The 27,061-nt window shown below is 39.2% G+C and overlaps 1 protein-coding gene across 1 annotated transcript in view; it reads left to right on the forward strand.

Moving 5' to 3' along the window:
• KCNN2 (potassium calcium-activated channel subfamily N member 2) overlaps positions 1 to 27,061 on the forward strand; it is a 97,486-nt gene that overhangs the window by 61,975 nt on the left and 8,450 nt on the right. The window contains exons 4-5 of the mRNA XM_034774744.1: positions 6,591 to 6,732; positions 24,890 to 25,000. Coding sequence (XP_034630635.1) covers positions 6,591 to 6,732; positions 24,890 to 25,000 — 253 coding nt within the window. The remainder of the gene's footprint in view (positions 1 to 6,590; positions 6,733 to 24,889; positions 25,001 to 27,061) is intronic.

Below are 27,061 nucleotides of genomic sequence, written 5' to 3' on the forward strand. Positions count from 1 at the left end.
ACTTTCTCCACTCCCCTCCAAAAGCCCCCCCCCCGTTTCTTGACTGCCCCCTCCAGTACCTCCCTACCCCTTCTCCTGCCCCCCCTTACCCTGCTGCTCAGAACAGGGTGTTGGGCTCTGTGCCAGCCGGACACGTGGCTAAGCTCCCCAGCACAACAAAACCTGGTCCCTGGCCCTGCACAACAAAACCCGGTCCCTGGTCCGGACCGGGTTGCAGGGGAGAGCTGCCCTTGTATCAGCACAAAGTGCTCTCGCTCCCGTTTTGCTACGCTGCATGGCAGAAACCGCTCCCAGTTGCAAAAGGGGAGGGCTGCACTTTGTGCTGAGACACTTGCTCAGAATGCAGGGCGGAGCTCCTCTCCAGCTGCTCCGGAGTCCAGCCCGGGACTTTCCTGCAGCCCTCCCAGCCGCTCGCTCTGCTGTGCCGGGGGAGGGGGAAATCCCGGACATTGTGAGTGCTTTACAAATTCCCCCCGGACGCTATTTTTAGCACAAAAAGGAGGACATGTCCGGGTAAATCCGGACGAATGGTAACCCTAATTTTGACCTCAGTACCTTCAGGAAAGACCACTTGCCTATACCTTTTACCTTTAGCTTCATTTATAATTGCTGTATTTTTGCATCTGTGTTTGTGGATTCCAGACATCTGCCTTAGAACCTGGTGTATTTGTGAAATTATTTGTGTTGCAAGAAAAATGTTGCTTTTGTTCATAAATGTTTGTAGGAGGCCAGAAAAGATGACAGAGGGAAAGAAAGAAGGAAATCTAACATCACCTACTTGAAACCATCTCACCCCTCTAAAGCCCATTGACAGAAGTTTTTTCCATTGACTTCATAGAAGCCAACTTTGAGTCATGGTGTATGTTACTTTAAGCACAGTTGATTTTGCTTTTTAAATGGTGGAAAAATTAAGACCTATCTGTGATCATCACTGTATTAAAGGGGAGGGGGGGGCGACCTGCCTGTGCCTACTGTCTAACTAGAGCTGAAAAGGCACTTAACAGCCAAAAAGATTTAATATAGTGGGAGAACTTTAATAGCTAGTTAAATAAATCAGTGTCTTATCTGAGCCTTGACAAGTTTCTGATTTAACGAGCGGAACACACTTTCAGCTGTTACTAGTCTATGAGTTTTAAGATTTAACAAAACCCTACTTGATTTGGCAAGCTAAGATTTTTTACTTATTTTTATGATTACTATACAAACAGTCTATTATATTTCCCCCGGCTAAAAGGATAGTCATCTCAGTTGATCCCACAGTAATTTTTTGCTTGGATTGTCTAGGAAAGCGAAATCAAGGAATGTTAAATTTCTTAGTCAGCTGTCAGGTGAAGTAGGCTAAACTGAAACAAAGCTACTAAGAGTGAAGTAATATGTCATTGGTTAGGCTAAAACTTACATTTTGTTTCTTTTTACTCATCATTTTTAAGATGAATGTAATCGGTTGTCAAGGCAGAATTACTGGGTGATAAATATGTTCTGTTAAAGGCAGGCATAGCAGTTACAATGAAATATCACCAAATACAAATGCAATTATGAAGGAAAATAATTTTGAGTCATGATATTGATTTGAGCCAGATTAGAAAAAGAGCCACTGCTGTTACATTCTCTGTAGACCCAGACTTGACATGGAATCTGGAGTATTGAATTACTGCAGCTTTATTAGTTGAGGAATCTGATGCTAATCCTCTTGAAGCCAATGACAAAACTCCTTAACGTTAATGTGAGAAGGAGCACACCTACTCTCTTTTTGCAAAGGCATAATCATTTCAGCCCTTGTCGTAAATTACAGCAATCTCAGGACTACTCTAATTTATGTTGGTTTTTAACTACCCCCCATTACAGTGAAATGTGGTCTGGCTGTGCTCTCTCCCTTCTTTTAGTGTACCCCTACAGCAGGGGAAAAGATGATGCAGACAAAGGCAGCTTTGCCTTACTTTGCACCAGCCAAGGATTCCCGCACACCAGGGGAATCTTCAGCTGTCATAAGCAGCCCTTTGTGCTGCCAGAGCAGGGCAGTTGTGTCCCAGTGACTGGTTATAGTTGGGTTTAAAATTTGCTAGCTCTTATTCTCTATTTCAAATGGGTGACTGTTCTCAAGGCTTGCTTTCATTGTCCAAAAATATTGCATTATAATAAAATAAAAATATTTAAATATATCTTTTTGTTAATGAATCAAAAGATTCTGAAGAGTATTTTGTTTAATATCCGTGACATTTGGAATGCATGTGATGAGAACTATGGAATGCACTGCATAAGAACTTTGTATTCCATACATTCAGTGTTGAAATTAGTATTTTAAGAATCCTGAATATTTCTGTTCTATTAATGGATATGCACTAGAGTCTTCTAGTAGGCAAATTATTGCCTCTATCTTTCCACTAAGTTAGCCAAAGATTATAGTGGATAAAGAGCTCATTCCTACATCCTTCTAAAGTCACTGGTAGTTCTGCCACTGACTTCCCAAGGAACAATATCAGCCCCTAATTTTCTATCTGATGTTTCAAGATATTGTGTTCAAGTCTTCTTCAAGCTGTACATCAATTTTTATTGATTTCTTATTTTATTTCTGTCAAATCAATTAGAAATGCATTGTTCTAGATCCTTAGAGGGGTCCAGGGAGCCAGTTGCACCCCAGATCTTGGGGCTGTTTTTACCCCATCTGTGTGAAGCTTCTTTAGCTGGTAACTGATCCCAAGGAACCATCTGTCAGCTGGAGAGCTACTTTGATGCGTCTGTAATCTTGCTGACAACACACCTGTAACCATTTATGTCAGAGTTTTCAGGGGCTTTATGTAGGAACCAGCTGTATGATTGCCAAGAATTCCTCCAAATGGAGGGAATACCTAGCTGGGGAGATGAGGTCAGTTTCTGCCCCCTTTTGCCCCACAGAGTTTTGTAAAAGGAATGGAGGATGGGCCAGGAGCTGGGCCATTCTTATTGATATTCCCCTTAATGTTCTTTAGGAAAAAAGTAAATAAATATCTCATCCCAGCAATAAAGGAAATAGTGTCTCATCTAAACTGATAAAAGGAAATACTGTTTTGTATACAGTTCACAATGACCCTGTGAAGCTCATTGCAACAAATATCAGTGAGGCTTAGTAGGATTCAAAAAAGGCATAGACTTTTCTATGGATAGCGAGAACTTCCACAGTTACATTGGTAAGGTGGTTTGTTTGTTTGTTTGAAAGGATATAGAGCTTCATGGTAAAAGCCAACTGTGAATTGTTGTCTTTTAGAAAGAAATTCCACTAAGGGCAATTTATTCCATAATTGTCTACTGCAGGATTTCTTGCTGCTTCCTCAGAAGCAGGAACTATTGACCAGTGTCAGAGACAGGACACTGAACTAAACAGGCCACTGGTGTGATCCAGTATAGCAACTTCTACAGTATGTTTCTATTTAATTAATTTTTTTTTAAGAAATAGCCAAGCCATATCACATTAGAAATGTGATAAGTGTTTGAGTGATAAAGTTAAACAAAGCACAATTATGTCTAATGTGGCCCTCAGTTCCATTTCAGAGCTCCCACCTCTGACTCATAGATCCTTAGAAGGGTCCAAATTTGCCCTCATTTTATCTAGTTTAACTTGGTCATTTTTAAAGCTAAGTGTTTTGTAATGTGGCCACTTATTTTTGTAGGTAAAAAGTTTATAGAGTATGTCTGCACACTTCTTCTTCTTACTTGCCATTCTTATATAAGAACAATCTGAGTCGGACACAGTTTTACTGCACGTGCTTTCTGAAATGACCCAGCTTTTAGCTGTAATGATAAAATACAAAATACAAAATCTGCTATACAAAACTGTGTTAAGGCAATTTTATCTAACCATTGTCTTTTGTATTGCTACAGTTTTATTAAACTTTTGATATGATAGCATCTAAACTGCTCACTGGTGACTGCACTGTCATGTAGTAGAGATTTCAGACATGGAAGGAATGGATAGCAGTTGGATTATGGAGTCTTTAACATTTAGGTTGCCATTCAAAATCCAGCCCAGGTTGATACTGAGCAAATGCTATTGCCAGCTGATGGCTGTTCAGTAACCTTTCTTCAGTGAGTTGGTGATCTTGGTAAGTTAGTTCCAACGGCTAGTAGGCAGGTGTCCTCACCACAATAATCACCAATCCAATTGGCTCGCTCAGTGGTGGGTTCTGTCTGTTGTCTCTCTGCTGAGCCTATCTACCCTCTCACTCTTAGAAGTGTTCTCTATGACAGATTTGAGGTATGTTGGTAGAACGCTGTGGGAAGGTTTGAACTGCCACTATCCACATTGTACTTGTTCTGTGGATAAATAGGGGCTTTATAGCTGTGGGTCTGGCATAACTAAAAATGCCTTTAAAACAAGTCTGAAAGGTAAAAAATAGATATTTCAAACTGAACTGATTTAATGTCTCATCTATCCTTTTGCAGTTGTTGTCGTCATTCTCGTAGAGCTTGTAATGCAACATTGCAATTTCTAGTATGCAGAAAATGCTCTTCACCTCTTCCATTTTTAATATAGCTGGATTCACTTTGTAGTTGATCATATGTACAGTGCATGCAACATCTTAAATATAGACATGGGGCCTGTACCTGCTCTCACTGAAGTCAGAAAAATTTCTACTGACTTTCATGGTGCAGGACCAAGCCTTTAGAACCTGATCCAATAAATAAAGACATACAGGTCATGATTCAGCAAAGTACTTAAGTATGTGCTTAATTTTAAGAACATAAATAGTCTCATTAAAATCAGTAGGAGTTAAGCACATATTTAAACCTAGATTACTAACCTCAGGGGTTCAAAAACATGACTCAGGCCACAAAAGTCATGAAGCTGGCTTAAAAATCACAAGATTATAAATTTTAATGTATTTTGGGTTTTCTTTGTTTTGCCTTCTGGTTTTTGCGCATTAGGGGTCACATTTCCAAACTTGTTTTCTGCAGTCATTAGGGCTGGAAACGGTTCTTTATTTTATGAAAGCTGTTATCTCATTGCATGAGGAGTTTTTAACCACATTGCTTGAGGGGCTTTAATGAAAACACCAAATATCATGAGACTCATGGTAAAATCACAAAAATTGGCAGCACTATTAAGCATGTTGCTAAATCAAAGGCTTAAATAACCAGAGTGGGAAATCCCAGAGATCAGTCAGCTTGTTGCTGCAAGCTAACAAGATAAAAACGTTTGAACAGGTCCTTGAAGTGGTGTCTACTAAATATAGATGCAGACAGCTTTAATGAATATTTCATCTAAAAGACCTTACTAATTAAGATACACCTCTCAAGTGAAACCTGGAAAATTACCATTGATAATTGTGCTGTTAAAAATGTGCATCCTTGCATCTCTGAAATAGCTGTGTAGTAACGGTGTGCACTCTGTGAAGGAGAGAGCTTTTGATGCATTCCCTGTACAATCCTAGCCCATGTCTCCAAGCATAGGAGACTCTTAAGGAAGCAACGCTAAGGAAATTGCTTTTGTGGTAGGAGACAGTATACTCCTGCATTTCACGGAGCATAGCTCCACAAGTGGACCTTGTGCCCGGTGAGGACGGTGGCTCAGGGTACACCATGGGGAGGGCAACACCAGAATACAACAGCCTAAATCATTCATGTAGAGCAGCCTGGCAGCTGTGGGGTTACCCTGAAGCAGAGGGTTTCTATGTTGCTCTGTGCCTGGGAGACAAGATGTCCATTTGCCGTAATCACCACAAGCTTCGCTGGTGAGCATTCATTTCATTCAGACAGTGTGTTGGCAACAAGTTTTGATCCTAAAGCAGGTCCCACTGGAGTCACAGCTGCTTGGGTCCAAATGTAATATAAGGGCCAAATGTATTGTTTAACCTTTCTCTGAGACTGTTCTCTTTGCGGGGGATGGAGGGGGGAATAGTTGTATTGTTCTAGAGTATTTTAACAAAAAGACACATCCCCAAAAATCAAAGTATAGCAAGTACTGGATTTTAACAGAAAGGAATATTTACCTTTTTAACATGAACCTTTCATGGTCAAATAGGAATGCAATGCAGGACAGCCGACTTACAGCTATTGAATGCAGTGAAGTAGAATGAAGGTGCCAAGCTGCTTCAGTTTAATTCAGTGTCCATATGTCAGTTTAATAATGAACCTCTGCTTATAAGGCTATCCTCAGACCAGCCGCTGGGGAGATGAACAGGGTGCCCTGTCCTCAGCCCACCCATGCCTCCACCACCACCTGCAGAGACCCGCTGCTACGTCCGTATAGGCAGCAGATTGTGCTGGTTCCACTGCACCTGTGGAGGTGGAGAATTTGCCCCCTAATGAAGTGATTCTATGGGGGGTGGGGTTCTTCAGCCAAAGGCTTCCACCACTTTAGATAATAATAAAAGTATATTGACTAAATAGCACAGATAAATACCTCTGCTGTTGTACCAGCTGATTTTTGTTGTTGTCTGAGTTTTATATAACAACTGCTTATCTCCAGAAACAAAACACAAAAAATACATAAATAAAAATAGCATTACATCTTTGAGAAGGAACAGCTGAGACACCAGCTAGTGAAAGCTCCCTCTCAAAGCACAGAAATTTAGTAGAAGTATTTATGATAGAGTAATTATGTTTCTATCTTTTAGGTACCATGATCAACAGGATGTTACTAGCAACTTCCTTGGAGCTATGTGGTTGATTTCAATAACTTTCCTTTCCATTGGATATGGTGACATGGTACCTAATACATACTGTGGGAAAGGAGTCTGTTTACTTACTGGAATAATGGTAAGCGTCACTGATTTTCTTCACTAACTTTCTCGTGTATTCAGTTAAGTCTAGCATAAGATTGTTAGCTTTAACACAGCACTTCTTGGTGGTGATATAAAATGCTTATCAGTAGTTTTGTACAGTACATGGGTTACTTTGGGCCACTCCCAAATCTTTCATTCTTACAGTAACTGAGAGCATTCGCCTTCTATAGGTAAATGCAGAGCTTTATCATAAAACACGGAGAAATTGAATCTAACCTGCTGTTATCTGAGAATCAGAGTCTCAATAAAGCCTGTTTCTAAAGGTTACGATATAGCGACAACACTTATGGATCTTGCTTTGTGTTTGGGCATATGTAAGTAGATCAGTAATAATAGCAAAACTATAATTTCTATACCTGTTTCTTAAAATTTTAAAGTTATTTAAATATATAGAAAAGCTACTGTAGCTAGTCTCCCATAGCATGTTCTACTGTGCATGAATTTTCTAAGGTAGTCCATATATATATATATATATATAATTGTTTTAAGTAGGTTTATATAATATGTCTAGCATAAGTGCAATGTTAATGTGGTATTGGTTACTATATTATTATACTATATTACTAGGGTTGTACCGAATGCCTAATTTTAATATTTGGCTAATGCACTATAACTGACCGTGGTATTTGGTTAAAGCCAAATAATGGATAGAGCAACAAATGACTGTCACATGTATTTAATTTGATCTTATTTTGCTGCAGAATGTTAGTAATAAAGGGCTTGACCCTGCAATTCTTATTCATGAAAACGTCCATTAAATGTAATGTAAGCTGACCCCAAATCAGCACCAATGGTAACCCAACTTCATATATTGTAGTTATATTTTTCTATTATTTTAATAACTTTCTATTCTTGTGTTCACACATAATAAAAAAAATACAGCTTGAACACCTGCCTTTCATTAAACAGGTGTTGGGATTTTGGCTCATACCTAATGATAACTAAGGGTTGTTTTCTAAAAGTTGCCTTTTCTGTACAGATATTCTGACAAATAAATTCATCTGAAAAGAATTCCTTTTTCTTTGTATATAATGATATATATTTCTGTTTCTAAAATGTGAAGTAGACTAATGCACTCTGGAAGGCTTGGAGACTTTATGCCAACTGGTCTTTTACTTATGATAAATTTCTTGTCATTAACTTAGAGTGGTTGAGATAATAAGAAAGTCTCCATGCCCTTTTAGCAAAGTTTGCTGATAGTGGCATATACAGATTGTTTTAAAATACAGTTTGCAATTTAGTCTTAAAACACAGTCTGGAAGAGGTGAGGAGTGAAAAAGAAAACTTCCATAGAGTGTATCAAAGCAAGTTCAAATTTGCCATCTTCCAAGGTGCTCGACTGTCCTCCTCAGTACAAGATGGGTTTTGATACCAAGGAGGGGGCTCAAAGAAGAATTTGCCATGGGGGAATCTGACACGAGTAGTGTAGGAAGAAGAGGGGAGAAAAGCATTAGTGTGGGGAGAAACTGGAAGGAAACAGTCCCCCACTCCCTTTCAGAAATGAGAAGCAACAGCAGCTGATTGGTTCATGCTACAGTTACTGAGAGGTAAGTGCTAAGTGCTTGAAGAATTGCTGAGCCAAACTTCGGTTTTAAATTAATCTGAATATGCATTCAATGCAAATTTTGGAATATGATTGATATTTGCAATATGAAAAATCCTTTTGTGCGGAGTAAATTTTATACAGAACTCTTATGATGGGCTTCCTAGCCTCAAAAAGGGGTGGTAAGTGCACTCACACTGGCTCTGATCTCATGTGGGTTTCACACGAGTACAACTCCATTGACACCAATGGAGTTAGCACTGATTTGTGCTAGCATAGCTGAGATCAGCATTAGGGCCTCTTTTCGAAGACTTTGATGGTTAAGGGTCTGCTGTATAACTGTAATGTGGTAAGAACATAGTAAAAAGAAGAAGTGAGGTTTTTACTCACGAAAGCTTATGCCCAAATAAATCTGTTAGTCTTTAAGGTGCCACCAGACTCCTTGTTGTTTTTATAGTAAAAATAAAATCATTAAAAACAGACTCCAAATTGTTGCAAGTATCATTCTCCATATTCATGAATTAATCACACTCAAAGCTGGAATGATAAGCAATATTTGTCACTTTACTTATGAGAATGTGATTCTACTGCAAGCATAAAATAGTTTGCCATAGTTGCTTCTACTGTATTTGGTGAAAAATGAATTAAATTACCATTTAATATTTGGTGTTTGCATATGCAAAGTTACACACACAGTTGGAGGCCAGGCCAAGCAAGACCCTTTTTGATAATTTGGCCTATAAAATGCAGAGAGAATATGAAGAACATAGTCAAAGGCATGAAGTAAATAATTAAAAATTCTCCAAATACATTAAAAGCACTGAGGCTTCAAATATGACTGACACAGTCAGTCTCAGTTAGCATGGTGATGAGTGTGATATGAACACCTAGAGCAGTGGTTCTCAGCCAGGGGTCAAAGGCCCCCTGGGGGGCCCTGAGCAGGTTTCAGGGGGTCCGTCAAACATGGCTGGCATCAGACTTGCTAGAGCCCAGGGCAGACAGCCGAAGTCCTGCTGCATGGGACTGTAGCCAAGACCCTCAAGCCCTACCATTAGGGGCTGAAGCTGAAGTCTGAGTAACTTAGCTTTATAGGGCCCTGGGCAATTGCCCTCCTTGCTATCCCCTAATGACAGCCATGGCTTTTATATGCAGAAAAACAGTTGTTGTGGCACAGCTGGGTCATGGAGTTTTTACAGCATGTTGGGGGAGGGGGTGCCTTCAGAAAGAAAAAGGTTGAGAACCCCTGACCTAGAGAAATGGACAGACTGTAAACACTCTAAACCAGTGTTTCTCAAACTTCAATGCACTGCAACCCCCTTCTGACGACAAAAATTAACAACCCCAGGAAGGGGGACCAAAGCCTGAGTCCGCTTGAGCCCCACCACCCCAGATGGTGGGGGGAGGAGACAAAGCTCGAGCCCCACCACCCTGTGCATGGGGGTAGGGAGGCAAAGCCACTCCAGGCAGGGGGCCTGTAACCTGAGCCCTGCTGCCCAGAACTGAAGCTGAAGCCTGAGCCCCGCAGCCCAGGGCTAAAGCCCTTGGACTTTGGCTTCAGCCCAATGCAGTGAGGCTCGGGCTTCAGCTTTGGCCCTGGACCCCAGCAAGTGTAACACCAGCCCTGGTGATGGGGTCGCGACCCACTTTGGGGTCCCAACCCACAGTTTGAGAACTCCTGCTCTAAACTAGTGAAAAGGAGAGAAGCAATTGAAAAAAATGGTGAAGCTAAAATAAGATAATATTGACATTCCTGCCCCCAGCAACGCTTTTAAGGGCAGTTGAAATTTGGCTCTGACAGACTGACATCTCTAAGAAGGAAGCTATGGAGCAACTGGAGAAATTCCAGTACTGTAAATACAGTTGGTTTTCCTGCTAGTCTTCCGAAGGGCATAAAATAGTGGGCACACTAATGAGCATGTGATCTTTGGGACTGAACCCCAAGAGCAAAAACAGCAACTTGTTCTGAAGACTGGAAACCTAATTTTTTATCTATTTTGAAAAAAGCAAGCTGCCAGGAATTACCGTCTGGTAAACCTCACCTTAGCTCTATAGAAATGATTGGTAGTCAAATTAAAAGGTCTACTAGTACAACACTTGAATAAATACATCCAAATAAGGTCAATCCGTCAACATTTCTGTGAGGAAAATCATGACTCTAACCTTTTGAATAAGGAAATAAATTAGTAGATAACTCTGATCTGTACCTAATTCAGTTGGGTTTCCGGAAACTCTTATTAAGGGCCCTGATAAAGGAGTAGATAGGAAAATAAGTAACGATAGGTAAAAAGGGAAAATATTGTTGCGAAGGGAAACCTGTTTAAGTAATGGGAAGCAGTTGTAGTGAGTGGATGCAAGAACAGTTACATAAAGTACCCAAGAGTCAATATTGGGAACAGTCTAATAATGACTTGTTAGAGAAGTAGACCTTGAGTGTTTACAGTTTGCTTTGACTATTAAAACTAATGATATATTGTCAGACTCCAGATGGATTTTAGTGTCTTGGAAGATTGGACTATGTGACATCATTTAAATCCCACTAACTCCTGTTGCCAGAAAATAGCTTAAACTTCTAATATATGTTGATAGACTCTGAACTTCAAGGATAAACTGAAGGGAAAATACCTCAGGAGTCATCAAGAATAGATACATTTAAAAGTCTGTTCTGGGTGCAGGAGCAGCTTAAATAACAACAACAACAAAAAGCAAAAGTAGCAACAAAACACAAATAGGACATTTGGATACTTTAAAAACTGGGAGAAATGATGCATAATCTGTTGTCACAACATCATGCTGAGCCATGGTGCATTTAGAAGCACTAGACGTGTGCAGTTGATGTGTGACACAGACACCATAGTATGGTTAAATATGGAAGTTGCAACTTTAAAACCTAACTGGGGTAGCCATCTTGAGCTACTCAGCAGGATTGTTCCAGAGTGGACTTCATCTGGGCCATTGGTGCCAGTTGAAATAACCTGGGTGAGTGTAAAGGCTGTGCCGCCTCTACACTCTTAGACCGGCCTGCAAAGGGACCCTGATAGGAATCAGAGTCCCAACCAGAGCGCAGAGGTATTAGATATGAGGAGCCACATGCTGTGCCAGGCATAGTCATACCTCCTAAATATGCCATGGGAATGCCTTCAACCAGTATGCAGGGAGCTCTGCTGGACCCTGCTTAGCCCACCAACTGAACTTGAACCCACCAGCTTTGTGACATTTGTAAATTCACGCCCACACCCAAACCAGACATCCTGGATGCTGAATGGAAGGTGAAAACTCCACATTCCAGTTTGCCGAATTCATCGTAGGGGGGAAAATCCCTCTCAGCTCCTAGAACTGGCAATCAGAGGAGATATTGGGTACTAGACTAAGGAAGGGAGGGGCTGAAAGAGAATGGCTACTCCCCTGACAAGCAGACTGTATCACTGCTGTGTCCCTACTTATCACCAGACAGGAGCCTGTCACCTGAGCTTGCACCACTCCCACATCAAAGGGCAACAGTGGAGGATAGGACAAGCCCCAGAGGCTGGACAAGATGCAGCATGTCATCCCTCCCACATATGCATTATAACCTACACACATACACACTTCGGCATTTTCTATTGGCTAGCTTGGGTATCTCCTTGCTCAGTATCCCTGCTGGCTTTTGATTCTCACTGTTAGGTGCCTAGCTCCCCCCCCCCATCCCCCCATGCCCTGTATAAGGAGCCTGGGTATCTAACTTGGAACTGTGGATTCCACTCAGTGGCAGAGCACCTGAAGTTAGGCACTGCAATGCTGAGCTTAAGTCCTCTTTGTGGATCTAGCTCTAAAGAGTCAAAGGAGAGAAGTGAAAAGTGTTGGTGCTGATGGGAGACTTACATCTGATGAGAGATTGGAAGATCTAGAATTACATAGTGTGGAAAGGAGAAGAGTCAGGGTGCATGACTAAGCTATTAAAAATGTATGATGGGTGCAAAGGAAATTGAACCGTCCCTTCTTTTTACACCATCTCATACAAGGGATGTATTCATCTTAATTAAGGGCCAGTAAATTTAGAACAAATAAATAGAAATACCTCTTCGTGAACATATAATCTCTTTGGAATTCACTCTCACAGGTGGTCAACAAGTCAGTGTGTCTGGATAACTTTATAAATCTTGATAAGTAAACTTGGCAGGATTCAATTTTTATCAGTAAATATCGATTTCACCACACACAAGCTGACAAAACAATACTTCTATCAATAGTAATTGAAATGTACAGATAGGTAAAATAAGGAAAATGCTGCTTGAGAACTTCTTAGAGTTTGATTTTAAGGATATTCACTTTGTCTGTTTTGACGTTATGTTCACAGTTTGTGCTTTAATGGTTATAAACTTTAACTTTTTAAATTTGTGTTTACTGTAATTAAATAATTGTCTGACCTTCCCCATAATTTCCCACAACTCTGAAAATTTAAATAGATAATCTAAAAAAACCCCTAAAAATAATTGTATATATAATTTATAAATTTTTGTATTTATATAAGAGAAAATAATGGCACCCAAAAATCCTGCTGCAAGGATCAGGAAGGAATATTTTCCTCTGACATGCGGCACTGCAGAATAGGATGGGACATTATGGTGGTAGAGAGAGGAGGATTTGCCTTCCTCTGAAGTATCATGTGTTTGTCACTGCAAGAGACAAGATACTGGATTTGATGGATCTATTGTGTCAGATCCTATGTTTCTAAAATAAATGGGAGAATGAAGATTATGATAACTGCTATCCTTTGGGATGCACACAGATGTCTGATGTAGCTTGATTGAGGGTTGCTTTTAACCAAATAATTATCTTACGGACTCTTTGAGGTGGCTAAGTTGTCAATTATACAACAGGGTGACCTGCAATAGCAAGGGACTGAGCTCAGTGACACAGGAGTTCCCTTCCAGCTCTGTGTTTCTGTGTTGTTGAAACTTCTATTCTTTAGCATCTGCAGTAAGATTCACTGCATAACTTGAATACCATTTTTATTAAAGTAAATGCCTGCACTAGAGAGCTCATTAAGCTTAAGGGTGAAGCAAGCAAATGTAGAAGGTATTCTTAGGCTGCACAGTGGAAGTGGGTGGGGGGGAAGAGGTTAGCAATTTCTTTCAGAAAATCTTTAAATAGCACATTCTAAGGGCTGGATCATGAACCCCTTCCTCACAAAGGTGACCAGTTATCAGGAATAGTCACAGTGAAGACAGTTGTGGCAAGCTGATGCCACCATACTAGCTTTCACTAGTGTTAAGAGCCAATTAAAAATCTCTAGTAAGGAACAAGTATTCAAGCCTGTTCTGCTGAGGTGCAACTCTCAAAGTCCAGGTGTAAATCAGGGATGCATACGAATTAAAGAACATATCATTTTGAAAATTAGGGTCTGTATTTGCTTTAAAAGGGGCAAACCTTACCTCCTCTCACATACGTGCTTGGGACCTAAAAGGCACCAGGACTGCAGTGTTTCTGCTATATGGGAAGGAGAATGCTTTGTACAGGCTAAACCATGCTTCTGAACAGGGATTTGGAACAGACTAGGGAAGAGCTGGGATATGTGACTGTGAAGGGCAGTGGCCTTTAGATACCGCTAAGGAAGCTGGCATACTCAGGGTTTGCATAGGTTGAAAGAATTTGCCCCCACATATCTCTTTATAACAGGTCTTCTCAATGTTAATTAGACAGTGTGCAGTTTGTGTTACAGTTAAAGAGGAACTCTTATTCAAAACTATTGTTTTCAGGTGCTTCTAACTCTCCAGAAACATTTCCCTTTGGGTTGAAAGTTAATTTGTTTTTGGAGTATATATTTAATGTGATCTATTTTGAGAGAGCTAACCAGGAAAAGAGACATGTATATGATAAGGTCATTGTCACACTTTTGCAAACTGTTAAGATGCATTTATTCCACAATACCATGCCATCCTTACTTCTCCACTGCTGCTGGCAGCAGCGCTGCCTTCAGAGCTGGGTACCCAGCCAGCTGTCACTGGTCTGAAATAAATAGGATGAAGTTTAGTAAGGACAAATGCAAAGTACTACGCTTTGGAAGGCGTAATCAACTGCACAAATACAAAATGAAAAATGGCTATCTAGGAAAGAGTACTGCAGAAAAGGATCTGGGGGTTATAAATATGAGTCAATAGTGTAATACTTTTTCAAAAAAAAGGAAACATCATTCTTGGATGTATCAGCAGGAGTGTTGTAAGCAAGGCACAAGAAGTAATTCTTCCCCTCTACTCAGCACTAATAAGGGCAATGAATTGCAATGGCCAGTTTTGGGCACTACGATTTAGGAATGATGTGGACAAATTGGAGAAAGTCCAGAGGAGAGCAACAAAAATGATGATAGGTCTAGAAGACATGACCTCTGAGGAAAGATTGGTGAGGGGGGAAAAAGGTATGTTTTTAGTCTGGAGAAAAGAAGACTGAAGTGGGTCATAACACTCTTCAAGTATTTAAAAGGTTGTTAAATTTTTCTCCATTTGCACTGATGACTGGACAAGAAGTATTGAGCTTAAATTGCAGCAAGGAAGATTTAGATTAGACATTAGGAAAAACTTCCTAACTGGCAGGGTAGTTACAATTTACCTAGGGAGATTGTGGAATCTCCATCATACAGGTTGTTAACAGGTAAGACAAACCATCTCTCAAGGATGGTCTAGATAATACTGAGTCCTGCCTCGATGCCAGAGGCAAGACTAGATGACCTATACAGTCCTACAGATCTATGATTCTAGGTCTTACTTGCTTTTTCTTTAAAGGAAAATAAATTCAAACATCTGTGGGCCCAATCCTGCTCCCTCATAGCATGCACTGCAGTCATGTAGTAAAGCAGAAAAATATAGCAAAATCTCAACAGAACCATCCCATTAATGTAGTTTGTGGCATTTCATATATAATAGTGGATAGGCAATGAAGGAAAAGGAGGAGAATCTAGCTGCAGTCTTAACATTGGGTACAGATCTTCTGTTAAGAATCCAAAACAAAAGAGAGAAAATAAATATCAGTTTGCTGTGAACTGATGTTTATGCATAGTGTGCACTGAAATCATGAATTACCCTAAATCATAATAGTTAAAAACTTGTATTTGATTTTTAGAAAAACTGAGCTTTACGCAGTTTAATTTTGTAACTTCTAAATACAAAAACATAGTGCTGTGAGTCATGTTCAAGGAATGTATCATTAAAACTAATGCCCAGTCCAGAGGCAGAAGTTTGAAAGGAGTCAATTTTTGTGTAATATCAACCAGATGAAAATAGATGGCATTGTCAATTAAAGATTTACCCAAGGCTTTCCTTCATTTAATTTGTAAGTGTTAGTGGGAATCTTTTTTTATCATTTTGTACATAGATATGATGGTTCTAACAGCTTCATTTTCCTGTGAGTAAGGGAAAATGTCTTTCACACACATTAGTGGCATTTTATATCCATTACTAAGATGGTTGTGCTAAGAATTTAACAAGCTAAGTTCTGAGAATTTAATAATAAATATCAATAATGACCTCACAGTTCAGAACAGCTTGTTTCCTCCAGTGATGTCTTTCTTCTAACCCAGTATGCTCCAAATACAGTAGTATCACACAGATGCATAATATGGGGAAGGAAGTTAATGATGCTCAACTCGCTCGCTGAAGCCCTTAGGAGTCAAAATCAAATTTCAGCAAGTTAAAAGACCTGAAGTTATTGACTGGAATGAAGAATAGTTTGTAGCAACACTATGGGAAAACTGTTGCTTTACGAGTTGAAAAAATATAACTTTTATTTCCCAATAGTGTACACAACCTGCAGTGCTTTGTAATCTACATGTGTATGTGGCTGGGTACCAGTCTGAATATTTAGCTGTGCCTGCTGTACTGAAAACAATATATTTAAACTCAGTAAGTCATGTGACTGTCAGATGCTTGCAGATCATCATCAGTAAGAACGGCTACTGTCTTGAATGAACAAAACTAACATTTCCTTCCATTTTTACAGGGAGTGAGCTAGATTTCCCCCCTTCTGGTCCAGGGAAGACAATTGCACCTCCTTGTTCCAGCAAAGATTTTTGCACACAGGCAGAAAGAAGTCTTCACGCTTTCCAAGGAGGACAGGCAGTTTTCCCACCACCACTCTCTGCAGTGGACATTAAAGCTGCAGAACCCATCAGAGGCTCCGTAGGAGCCCCACCACCGGGCTGCATTGAATCAATGCAGCTCTCAGTCAGTACCACCCACCCTTTGCAGGTTCTCTGGTACAGAGTAGAATGCACATGTCTTGCAAAACATTAACCCCCTTTCTCACCTAATAGTACTGACTCTTGCAGCAGAAAGTCTATCAGAAAGTGAAACTGGCCCTCTCTTTCTCTTTCTGTCTCTTGGATCTATTTTTAAAACTGGGTCTATTCTGTACTTATCAGGCAATTCCTGGGGTCCTGGCCTATCTGTCGGTATTTAATTTATGTTATTTTGTGTCGTTTTTAGTATTTCACACAATTTGTATTTTCTCTAATATTGCTGACAAACCTGAAAGACTGGTGAAAAGCGAGGAAATGTGCTCAAGTACTACACTATGAGTAGAAGAAGCTTAAATGTTTCAAATACAATGGATCAAATTCAAACAGGCAGAAATGCCACTGAAGCCAGTTGCTAGCTAGGCACAACTACTGAACACATAGAAGGGCCATAATGCAAAACAATTTTAGGTCACAGTTTTGGATTGGAGGATACAGTAATTGTGCTGTCACGTCTCCTGCTCTGTTCAACACTGCAGGGTTACTCCTCACTCCCTGTAGGCAGCTGTGATAAATTCAAAAGTTCAGGTGTATGAGCTTGCTGTACAACTCCCATTTCCTTAGCCTTGTGTCCATTTCATGGGTGGATTCCTCTTTCAACATTCTTACATTGCTTGTTTGGAGAGCAATTTTGCTTCAAGAAGGACATTTTTTCCTCCTGGTCCAATAAGCCCACCTACTAGAGAGCCAAATGAACAGAGTATCTGTTTAAATTCTTACAGGCTTTTCATTTTATGCAGAGCAGCAGGAGGAATGTTGTGCCTTTTCTGGTGCAGAGCTAAATTTCCCACCAGAGACATATGTCTGCAAAGCGGACCTTCTCTCTGCCTCAGTGGATCCCAAGGGAAATGAGCAAGAAAATGTGGCAGCTGCCTTCTCTCAGTACCAGGCAAGTATAGCAGGACATTTTTGTGACAACTGCAGCACTAAAGAACACACTTCACTCCCAGTCCAGCTAGACCAAAGCTGCCAAGAGATTTCCAGCTGAGCCACTGAGCATAAAGTTGCTTCCATTTCCCATAGCCTCCACCACAGGCATGGATAGATGTAAACAATAGGTGGTAGGCCTAGACTAAGCAATTGCCTAGTTCACTGCCAACATTTAAATGCAATTCTGATACCCTGCCAAACGCAGAATTAACAGGAAATGCCACAGGAGTTCATTCAGTGAAATCTAGAATTTCTTCAAGTCCAAGTGCATTTTATCATCTTAGATTTTTTTTTTTCAAACTTTTTATTTAAGAGATGCCAGCACCATTCTTTGGCTATCACTAAAACTGAACCCACACTAGTACCCTAGATCCAAACCCTCTACACTTTGTCAATGTCCAGATCAAAACACTGCAGTTCTGGCCTTTCTTTGTGTTGTGCCTAAGCTGAAAATATGAATCTGAACACCTCTGTATTTGAAGAAAGCTTGGAAACTGATCCAGACTTTACATCTCAAGTCTGTTTTTAGCTATCACGGTTGTAGCCTTGGTTCCTCTGGGTGACATTTGTCTTTCCCCACTAGAGCTGCTGTTTTGCTTATTGTGCTCCACTGAGGAGCTGTTTATTAGTAGTAGTATTACTGTAGCACGTAAGTGCCCTGGTCATGGACCAGCACCCCTTTATGCTAGATGCTGTACAACAAGGCAGTCCTTGTCCCAAAAGAGCTTACAATTTAAGTATCAGACAATAGATAACAGATGGATGAGACAGACACCGATGGGGGAGTACAAGGAAAAACTGAGATGACTGGTCAGCATGATAGGCAGTGGTCTCAGAACACTGGCAGCCTAACCATTGTCAGGTTGTTTGTTTTTTGTAGTTATCACTACAGAGGAGGGTTTTAAGGAGGGATTTGAAGTAGGATAATGAGGTAGCTTTGCATATATTTACAGGGAGATCCTCTGAGTATGAAGGGCAGCATGACAGAAAGCATGTAGATGCTTGTTTGAAAATTTAACCGGTGGGTGGCGGATGCTGGTTTCATGGACCAGTTAGAGGCAGGAGTGATAGTGAGAGAAAATAGGTGTGGTGGGAATGGATGGTAAAAGACCTTGAAATGTAAAGACAAGCAGCTTTTGTTTAATGCAGTAGCAATGAGGGAGGCAGTGGGGGGGGGTACAAAGAGAGGGGCAACATGACCAAAGCAATGAGCTAGGAGAATGATCTTTGCAGCAGCATTCTGAATGGATATGAGTGGGGCAAAATTAAATTTGTCAAGACCAGCGAAAAGGATGTTGCAGTAATAGAGAAATGAGATAATGAAAGCCTGGATAAGAGTATTAGTTCTGTGGATGGATAGGAAAGACTGTATCTTAGAGATGTTATCCAGAAAGAATCTGCAAGATTTAGATGTAGCCTGGATGTGAGCACCTAGAGAGAGGTCCAAATTGAAGATAACAGCCCATACAACCTTTTTGGTGGGGAAGATTTCGATGCTTCACTTTTACGGTTATCTCAAAATAATAATTTTATATGTTATTACTTTACCTCTCTTTGCCGGATTGGGAGGCTGTAGGCCTTCGAAGTTCCAGACTGGTGCCAGAAACGTATATCCAGGCAGTCAGGTATGATTCTTCCCTCACTCACGCCCATTTTTCACTGTTGCAAGTCCATTTGCTTCAGGATAGCAACTCATGATTCACACTGGTGTAAATGAGTAGAAAGTTAGGCTCTCAATACCAAAACCCCAAAATGGGTCAAATACATACACACACGTGTCTTCTAACAACGGGTCTTATTTTAGATTCTTGGCATTAAGCAAGATTCCTGGTAACTGATTTCACAAGACATAGCATAGACCAATATTTGAACTAGAAATTGAATGATCTTGAAGCTCATTCATGTTTATTCTATTTGGGAGGACTGTGTCTATAATGAAGATATGAGGAATGCTCTTTTTTGTTTTGTATATATAACTGAAACATCGTCCTACAGTACAGGTAAAATGTAGATCAATGGTCAAGGGAAAATGTTGTCCACTTGTGAATGATTGTAAGGCTTTTGCTTCAGAAATGAGCCATTCTCTAATGTGTGCTCCATTGACGTCACAGAGTTTTAAGAAATGATGCCTGCAGATGTGAGAGCTATCATGCAGTCAGATCCATTCCAACATTTGTCACTCTGCATGAGTGAAGGTCTGAGAATTTGTCATACATTGGTATTCATAGAGTTCACTTAATGATGTAAACATGTTGTTAGTACATTTACTATAAAGCTCAAACTCTCCCAGTTTCTGACAATGAAAAATAGGTGTTGACCAGATCCTGGAAAAACTCCTGGTCCCCTTAAAGTCAATGGGATTTACCTTTGATTTCAATGAAATGGGGTGAAATCTGCACTTGTGTCAGCAGATAGGCCAAACAGATCTGTTGACGCTTTAGGAGAATTGAAGAATCTAGGCAGGTCATCATTTTAGTGTAGTTTGCTGGAAATCCATCTAATGCATAATTTACAGTACTCCTGAAAAACAAACATCATGTCCCTAATTCTGCTTTTAGCAACAGCTATCCACTTTCATTAAATAAAATAGATGTGTTGCTTACAATTTTGCCCTGCAACTTCTGAGTTCCTAGAACACTTATGTGAGAATATTTAACTGCATATCTGCTCATAATTTATTTTATTCTATTTTATGAATATTTATTATGAAATAAAATGGAATTAATGTACAGCATTTAAATTTAAATTCATTTAAGCAACCACTTGGCAAGAGGCAGAGAAAAAAACAATTTCTTAAGGCAGGTGGACATTTACTTAAGGTGTTTGTGAACTGTACTGGGAAGACTGAATAAAATCACATAATTAAATTTTATGTAATGGATACAAAATTATTTTACTATATACATTACTGTTTAAAATACTTAAATTTACTTTACTTAACACAGGGACTTACATGCTTTCATTTAAAATATACCATCACCCAGAATACCAGCACCTTACTAAATATAGTGTTTTAAGAATTAGTGGTGCTGTTAGAAAAATAATGCAGGAGATCTCATTAAAAAATTAAAATGAGTTTTAATGGAATATCGGTTATAAAAATTAGCATGAAAGCCACATTTTAAAAGGCTGCCTCTAAATTTGTGCCAGTGATTTTGCAATTATTTGATGCTTATTTGCATATGCAAATCAGGTAGATTTCTATATGAGATGAGTATGAGAATTCTGTTTGCATTAGACAAAGGAAGGGTTATGCACACTGTAAAACTGTATACGCAATCATAGGCTGTCTTGAAAAATTGGCGTAGTTTATGAGGCTCAGGATAGCTAGAATGGATTGGTAAATTCTGAATTTATTCTGTTCTATGTGAGATAAATTCCTCCTTTTCTGAAATGGCTACAAGTCATCATGTTTAGATGTTCTACAAAGTCTTTGCAATTAATTAGCAGGCCTTGCTGCTCTCTAATTCTTGTAAAAAATAAAAACCTGGTTGGCAGATTCTGTTCTAAAGATAGATCAGGATGGCTGAAGACCATAGTAGCATTCAAGAGTACATCCGAAAGTTACCTTTTAACTGTACTAACAATATACTGCTTTTGTTCTGTATTTGTCCTTTCAACTTGGTCTGTGAATGATAACTGGCATTCCCAAGTTCTTAAAAACTTGATGTTTACCAACACAGAATATGCAATTTAAAATAAAATGTAGTCTAACAGGCAAGAATGAACCAAACCAAACTGTGTGTAAACTCCAGATAGAGTATATTACTGCTTTGACATTCCAAAAGCTGTGTGCATTTCCCCATTTGTTTTGTTTTTGAGGAAATAAGATTCCCACGAAGAGAGAGCAGGCGCTTGAAGCAGTGATTTAGTTTATTGTTTGCCTTAGTCCTGCATAATGTTCAAACTACAATAATTGAAATACATTTTTCAGCTTAAAATAAGACTTTCTTGCAACTGGAATTGTGCTTTTACCCAGCAGATATAATTCCAACAGAAAATGTTGTTGTTTTTTTTGTGCAGTGTTAATTATGGAAAAAATGGGGAGGGTGTGATTATGCAACATTATGCCATCATTTAACATAACAGTACAGATTATCTATGCCTCAGTTTCCTGATCTTTAAAATGTGAATACCACATCTTAGTTCAAGTGAAAGTACAAAGTATGATAATAATTCAGTGTATTTATAATAATGATAAAATGTTAAAATCCCAATTTAAATTAATGTGCTATCTCTGTAAACTATTTATTATTAAAAGAATAAACATCATTTGTTTTCTTCCATGGTAGTGCAAAGAAGAAATCCACAAGTAATATTCTACCTTTCCTCCTTTGAACAAAGGTAAAAAGTGCACATTTTCACACATACCATCATGATGTGATCCTGTCATATTTCACTAGCCGAACAGAGCCAGTGTGAATTAGTATTTGCATGAGAACCCTCCAACAAACATCTTGATGCTTCATGAAGCAGTTTTGATGATTCAGGAGATAGCATTCTGTCCCATAGGCCAATATAAGGCATTTCCCTAGCATGTTGGTGGCAGTATGGAGCTGCTACAGGCACAGTCTTTCAGATGATAATCATTCCAATTCAGGTAATTGCATTTTGTTTACCTATATTCCCTTAATTTCAATTGGATACAGTATTCTTTTTTACCTTTTGGTTCTAGACTGTGATTTGCCATTTAAACAGCTGCTTCATTCCATCATGCCAATAGCAGGTGAACTATTCTTTGTACATTACTGCTTCAGTGGGATGGTCTCAGACTCAAGTAATTAATATTTGGGAAGTATTTCGAGAAACGTTGATGAAAGATGGTACAGAGACTAAATAATTATTGGGACTAAATAATAGCATTCCTGAGCTGAGGCACCGAGTTCACCACCACTGACTTTCTAGTGATCTTCATTATAGCCTCTTTTTGATACATTAGACAGTTTAGATTTCAGGGCTATATTTTTAAAAGAACATGGTGATCCTCAAACCAGTTGATTTCCATTGCTGGCTAAAAGACCTTGCTCAGAGTCTGCACTGACTCCCTGTGCACTCCCACTGCCCTCACCCTGTGTAACTTCACCCAGATTCAAAGGTGAGGCTAAGGGTTGATTAATTTACATGCTAGGGGGAGATTGGTCAGAAAATGTGTGCAGAGTATAAGACTACATCTACACTTCTGGCGGTATGTGGAGTATATAAACTACACACCCCCCTAGCACTGGTATAAATAGCACCTTCTCTGCAGCTCTCAGCAATGCTTCCTTGCTGGGGCTGGGATTTGGAAGAAGTGAAGACACTTCCTCCTGGCTCCCACATGCCTCGAGGGCATGGGAGACTCCAGCTTCCCTTTCCTTGATTTCATCCAGCACTAGAATAGGAGTGAGGGAGTAGAGCTTCTGAAGAAGAAGAAGCTTAAAGAGAGAATCAGAACAGGGAGCAGCACCTGCAACTTCTGGGGAGAGACTTATTTGGGGGGTAAAATTGGCATGGAGGTTCAGCTAGGGCTGAACTAATTGGGGGAGATCAGGGCTGCATTTGTTGGTGGTGAGCAGATGAGTTCACTGGAGGGGTCTGTGTTTGGGAGGGATCCAGGACAAGTTAAATGGTATGCGGGCGGTGGGGAAGCAAATGAATGTATTTGGTGTGTCTCAGTATATGGGGAGAAGGAGGCAGATGAATTCACTGACAAGTCTATGTTAATGAGGGAGTCAGGTGAATTCACTGTGGGGTCTTTGTGTAGGGGCAAATAAATTAATTGAGGGGAACTTATAGGGAGCAAATTAATTAGGGAAATCTCCATATTTATTGGAGGTAGCAGAATTGATTGTTTTGGAGGGAAGGATGAGAGAGTGAGGGAAACAGAAGAATTTAGAATGAGAAAAAGTGGAGGCAAGCATAGGAGTGAAACCAGGATAAACTTCAAAATGCAAAGAGAGACTTTGTCTGTCTATACTAGGAGTTGAACTGATACAGCTTCATTGACGACTAGACAAAGTGTAACTCAGTGTGTATATGTATGAGAAAAATACTGGGGATAGATGGGCTGTCTGTAGAAGTTGGCCAGGTGTATTACAACAGAGATGATTTGGAAATTGGCGGGTTAATTTGTAGTTGGGGACTGCTTTATATTACACCCTCCTGTTAGTTGTTTTACCTGTTACAACTTGCTTCTACTCTCTTGGCACATACTCTACCCCACTATATTTCTCTTCCATGGGATTTGTATCTGCTTATTCCAGGCTGTACTTGGAACAGTATTTATAGTTACAAACATACATATACTTGGCACAAAACAAACTCCAGTTGTTACAAAGGTCCAAGTTACAAAGCTATTTCTGCAAGACACGTGTGTTGTTCAAAATAGTACAGTCAACTAAGCATAATTTGTAGAAAAAGATCACTTCTGTTTGTCAGAAGAGAACATGGAAATAGAGCTGTTCAAATAACTTTGTTTTTGTTTCGGTATCCAAACCAAAAAATTGACCATAAAAAATCATTTGGGCTGACCCAAGAGGTTTTGGTAATTTGAAAAAGTGGGGAAATTTTATTTTGGGTCAAACTAAATGTTTCATTCTACCTGAAAGAAAATGTTTTGTTTCATTTTCTGGGATTTTTTTTAAATCTTTTTTCCCTGCCTATAAAATCACAGTAGAATTTGAAACAAAAGGCCATTTCAGATTTTAAAAATTGAACTGTTTTAGTTGAAAATGTTGAAACTAAAGTTAGATTTTTCTTAATGTTTTATTTCTATTGTTCGGCCAAAACAGTTCCATGAATTCAACCAAAATTCGCAAACTGTTTTAATCAATACAAATCTGTATTAGTAAAAAAAGATTTCGCACAACAAATTTTGACCAGCTCTCCAAGGAAGTATATATGTGACTAAAAACTAGATTTAAGGTAACTTTATCTTTAGACTTTAAAGAAAGCCTTAAAACAGATTCTAGTTTTATTGTGCTAGATACTAATCCAATCTTACTTCCTTTTAGCAATTGCAGATACCATGACTATGAACAGGCCTTTCTGGATTCATTTATGGCTGTATTCTAAATGTTAAACGTTGTATCTGGCTGCCTTTGTTCAGACATTAGAAACTGAATTTGCTCTAAAATCCATTTCTTTTTTCAACTTCTAGAGGAAAAAAAGCAGGATTTTAAAATGATGCTCTTCAGTAAGCAATTGATAATGCCTTGACAGTTTACCAGTCTATGGTAACAGACTCTTTATATAACCCTAAACTAAAATAGCTGCACTATATTCATCACATTTATTAGGAATGGTGATTCATCTGATGCCTTTCATATTTCTTCAGTGAAGGCGAAACTTCTTTAAAAAATGCTTTTGAAACACACAGTAGTAACTCCTTGGGGTTTGTTTTATTGTTGTTTTCAGGGTGCAGGATGCACTGCGCTGGTGGTAGCTGTGGTTGCAAGGAAGTTAGAACTTACCAAAGCTGAAAAACATGTGCATAATTTCATGATGGATACCCAGCTAACTAAAAGAGTAAGTTATATCTGCAGATCTTTATATTCCCCACTGAAAAAGGAATGTTGTTTAATGTATTTCAGAGACTCATTGGGGAAAAAAATATAATTTTCTTTCTTGTACTTCTCTATGGGCCTTCTTCTGCAAGGTGCTGGGTGCCTTCTGGGAGTACTGAGCACCTGAACTTCCATTGACTTCAACGGAAGTTGCAGGTTCTCACTCCTAATGAGGATTTGGTGCAATGACAGTAGATTTGAAGATTCTCTTCCAGCGGGACATATTGAAACTAGACCAAAGCTGGAAGTTAACTGAGGTAACCAGCAAAGAACAGAATATTATTCTGAAAGACGAGTTTATTATGTATTAAACTAGATTGAGTTTTGTGCAGCATATGAGAGGAAAAAACTACAGCATATATGTAATTCTTGTAGTTCTATTAGATTATATGAATTTAAAGAGTTATATAGATTGAAATCCAAACATACACAAGTAGAAAAACTGTTCTTTTCAAGAGAACATCTTGAAAAACAGGATTAAAAATATTCACAAGCGATTTTTGTCAAGTCTGCTATTGCTTCATTTACTGAACACCTGGGGTTATTCAATCAGCCACTTGCAATAATGTAGCAATCTCATACACCCATTAAAGATATTTCACAGATAGAAACTAAAATTCATAAGAAAATGTTTTTAATTGATTTAAAAAATAACAATTTCAGAAAATATAAGCATCACAGCTAAGAAGACAATGAAGATCTACAATCCTAGGAAAATATGTTTATGTAAAGGGAACAAATAATGGAGTTTATCCTTTCTCATTTGATTAGTCTCATTCATTTCAGGGGGATTATTTATGTGAGAAAATTCTGCTCAGTCAGACCCAAAAGCAGGAAAAACAACCTGGCAGATTAGGAAGAAGGTGGTGGTAGTCACATAGGTATTAAGAAACTGAACCATGCCAACCATGAACGTGAGTAATAGGGAGGTAAAACTCTCCCTCTTTCCTCCCCTCCCTCCCAATGTGGAACAAGGTGGGTGAAGTAATATATTTTATTGGACCAGCTTCTTTGGGGAGAGAGACAAGCTTTCACCAACAGAAGTTGGTCCAATAAAAGATATTACCTCATCCTGCCTTGTCTCTTTAATATCTTTAACGACACTTGAAAATCTAGGCAGTAAAATGGATTCATGCAAATTTGCTAGCTCTTGTGAATTTAGGATTTCACTCACTTCTCTTTAATTACAGTCTATCCGCTTTCTCTACCTATCTATTCCTCCAAATAAATCTAAACATCAGCTCAGTGTAATATTTAAGTTAGCCTCAGAGCATACTTGTGCAGTAACCTCAGCCACTCAGATAATACAAAGGAAAGCAAATAACCTTCCTGTTTCTGAATATTTGTTAGATCACAAAACACAAGTTGGATTTTGGCATAAATCACAAACTGACGGTGTCCAAAGCTAAGGAGAGAGCAAGGACTTCAGTCCTTGAGTGAGGTCCAGTGAGCCTGATTCTGCTTCCACTGACATCAGTGGCAAAACTCCCATTGACTACAGTGGTACATGATTGGGACCGTTGTCTCTGGGAGCTCCTGCTAGTTGCAGGATCCAATTGCAGCTCTGCATTGCTCCCTTCTGTATACTATGATTTAGCTTGAATACTGCAATGGTGGATATGATAGAGGCATAGATAGAGAGGGATAAGGAGAGAGATAAGAGCTACAATTGAATACTCTATATTTACCGTAGGAAATATCCTATCAATTAACATTAGTCATCAATACATTGAAATGCTTTGTCAATATTTGTATAAGAATTGTCAGTGCCACACTGGGGACATCAGAGGGCATAGGAAAACTGAAGGTATCCTTATATTTTATATTGTGAATATCATTTTATAGAGACCCTCGTTTTAGAAAAATACAAAGCAGACTTGAATCATATACAGTAAACAAAGCTAGAAGGTTTTGACAACATGCTTATCTCAGAGAAAGTGGAGGGACAAAAATGTGAGAACCAGAACAAAGAAAAACAGAAACACTTATTTGAGCATCTTTTGAGTTTATCACAGAAGAAAAG

Source organism: Trachemys scripta, chromosome 6 (assembly GCF_013100865.1).
Source record: "Trachemys scripta elegans isolate TJP31775 chromosome 6, CAS_Tse_1.0, whole genome shotgun sequence".
Taxonomy (NCBI): domain Eukaryota; kingdom Metazoa; phylum Chordata; order Testudines; family Emydidae; genus Trachemys; species Trachemys scripta.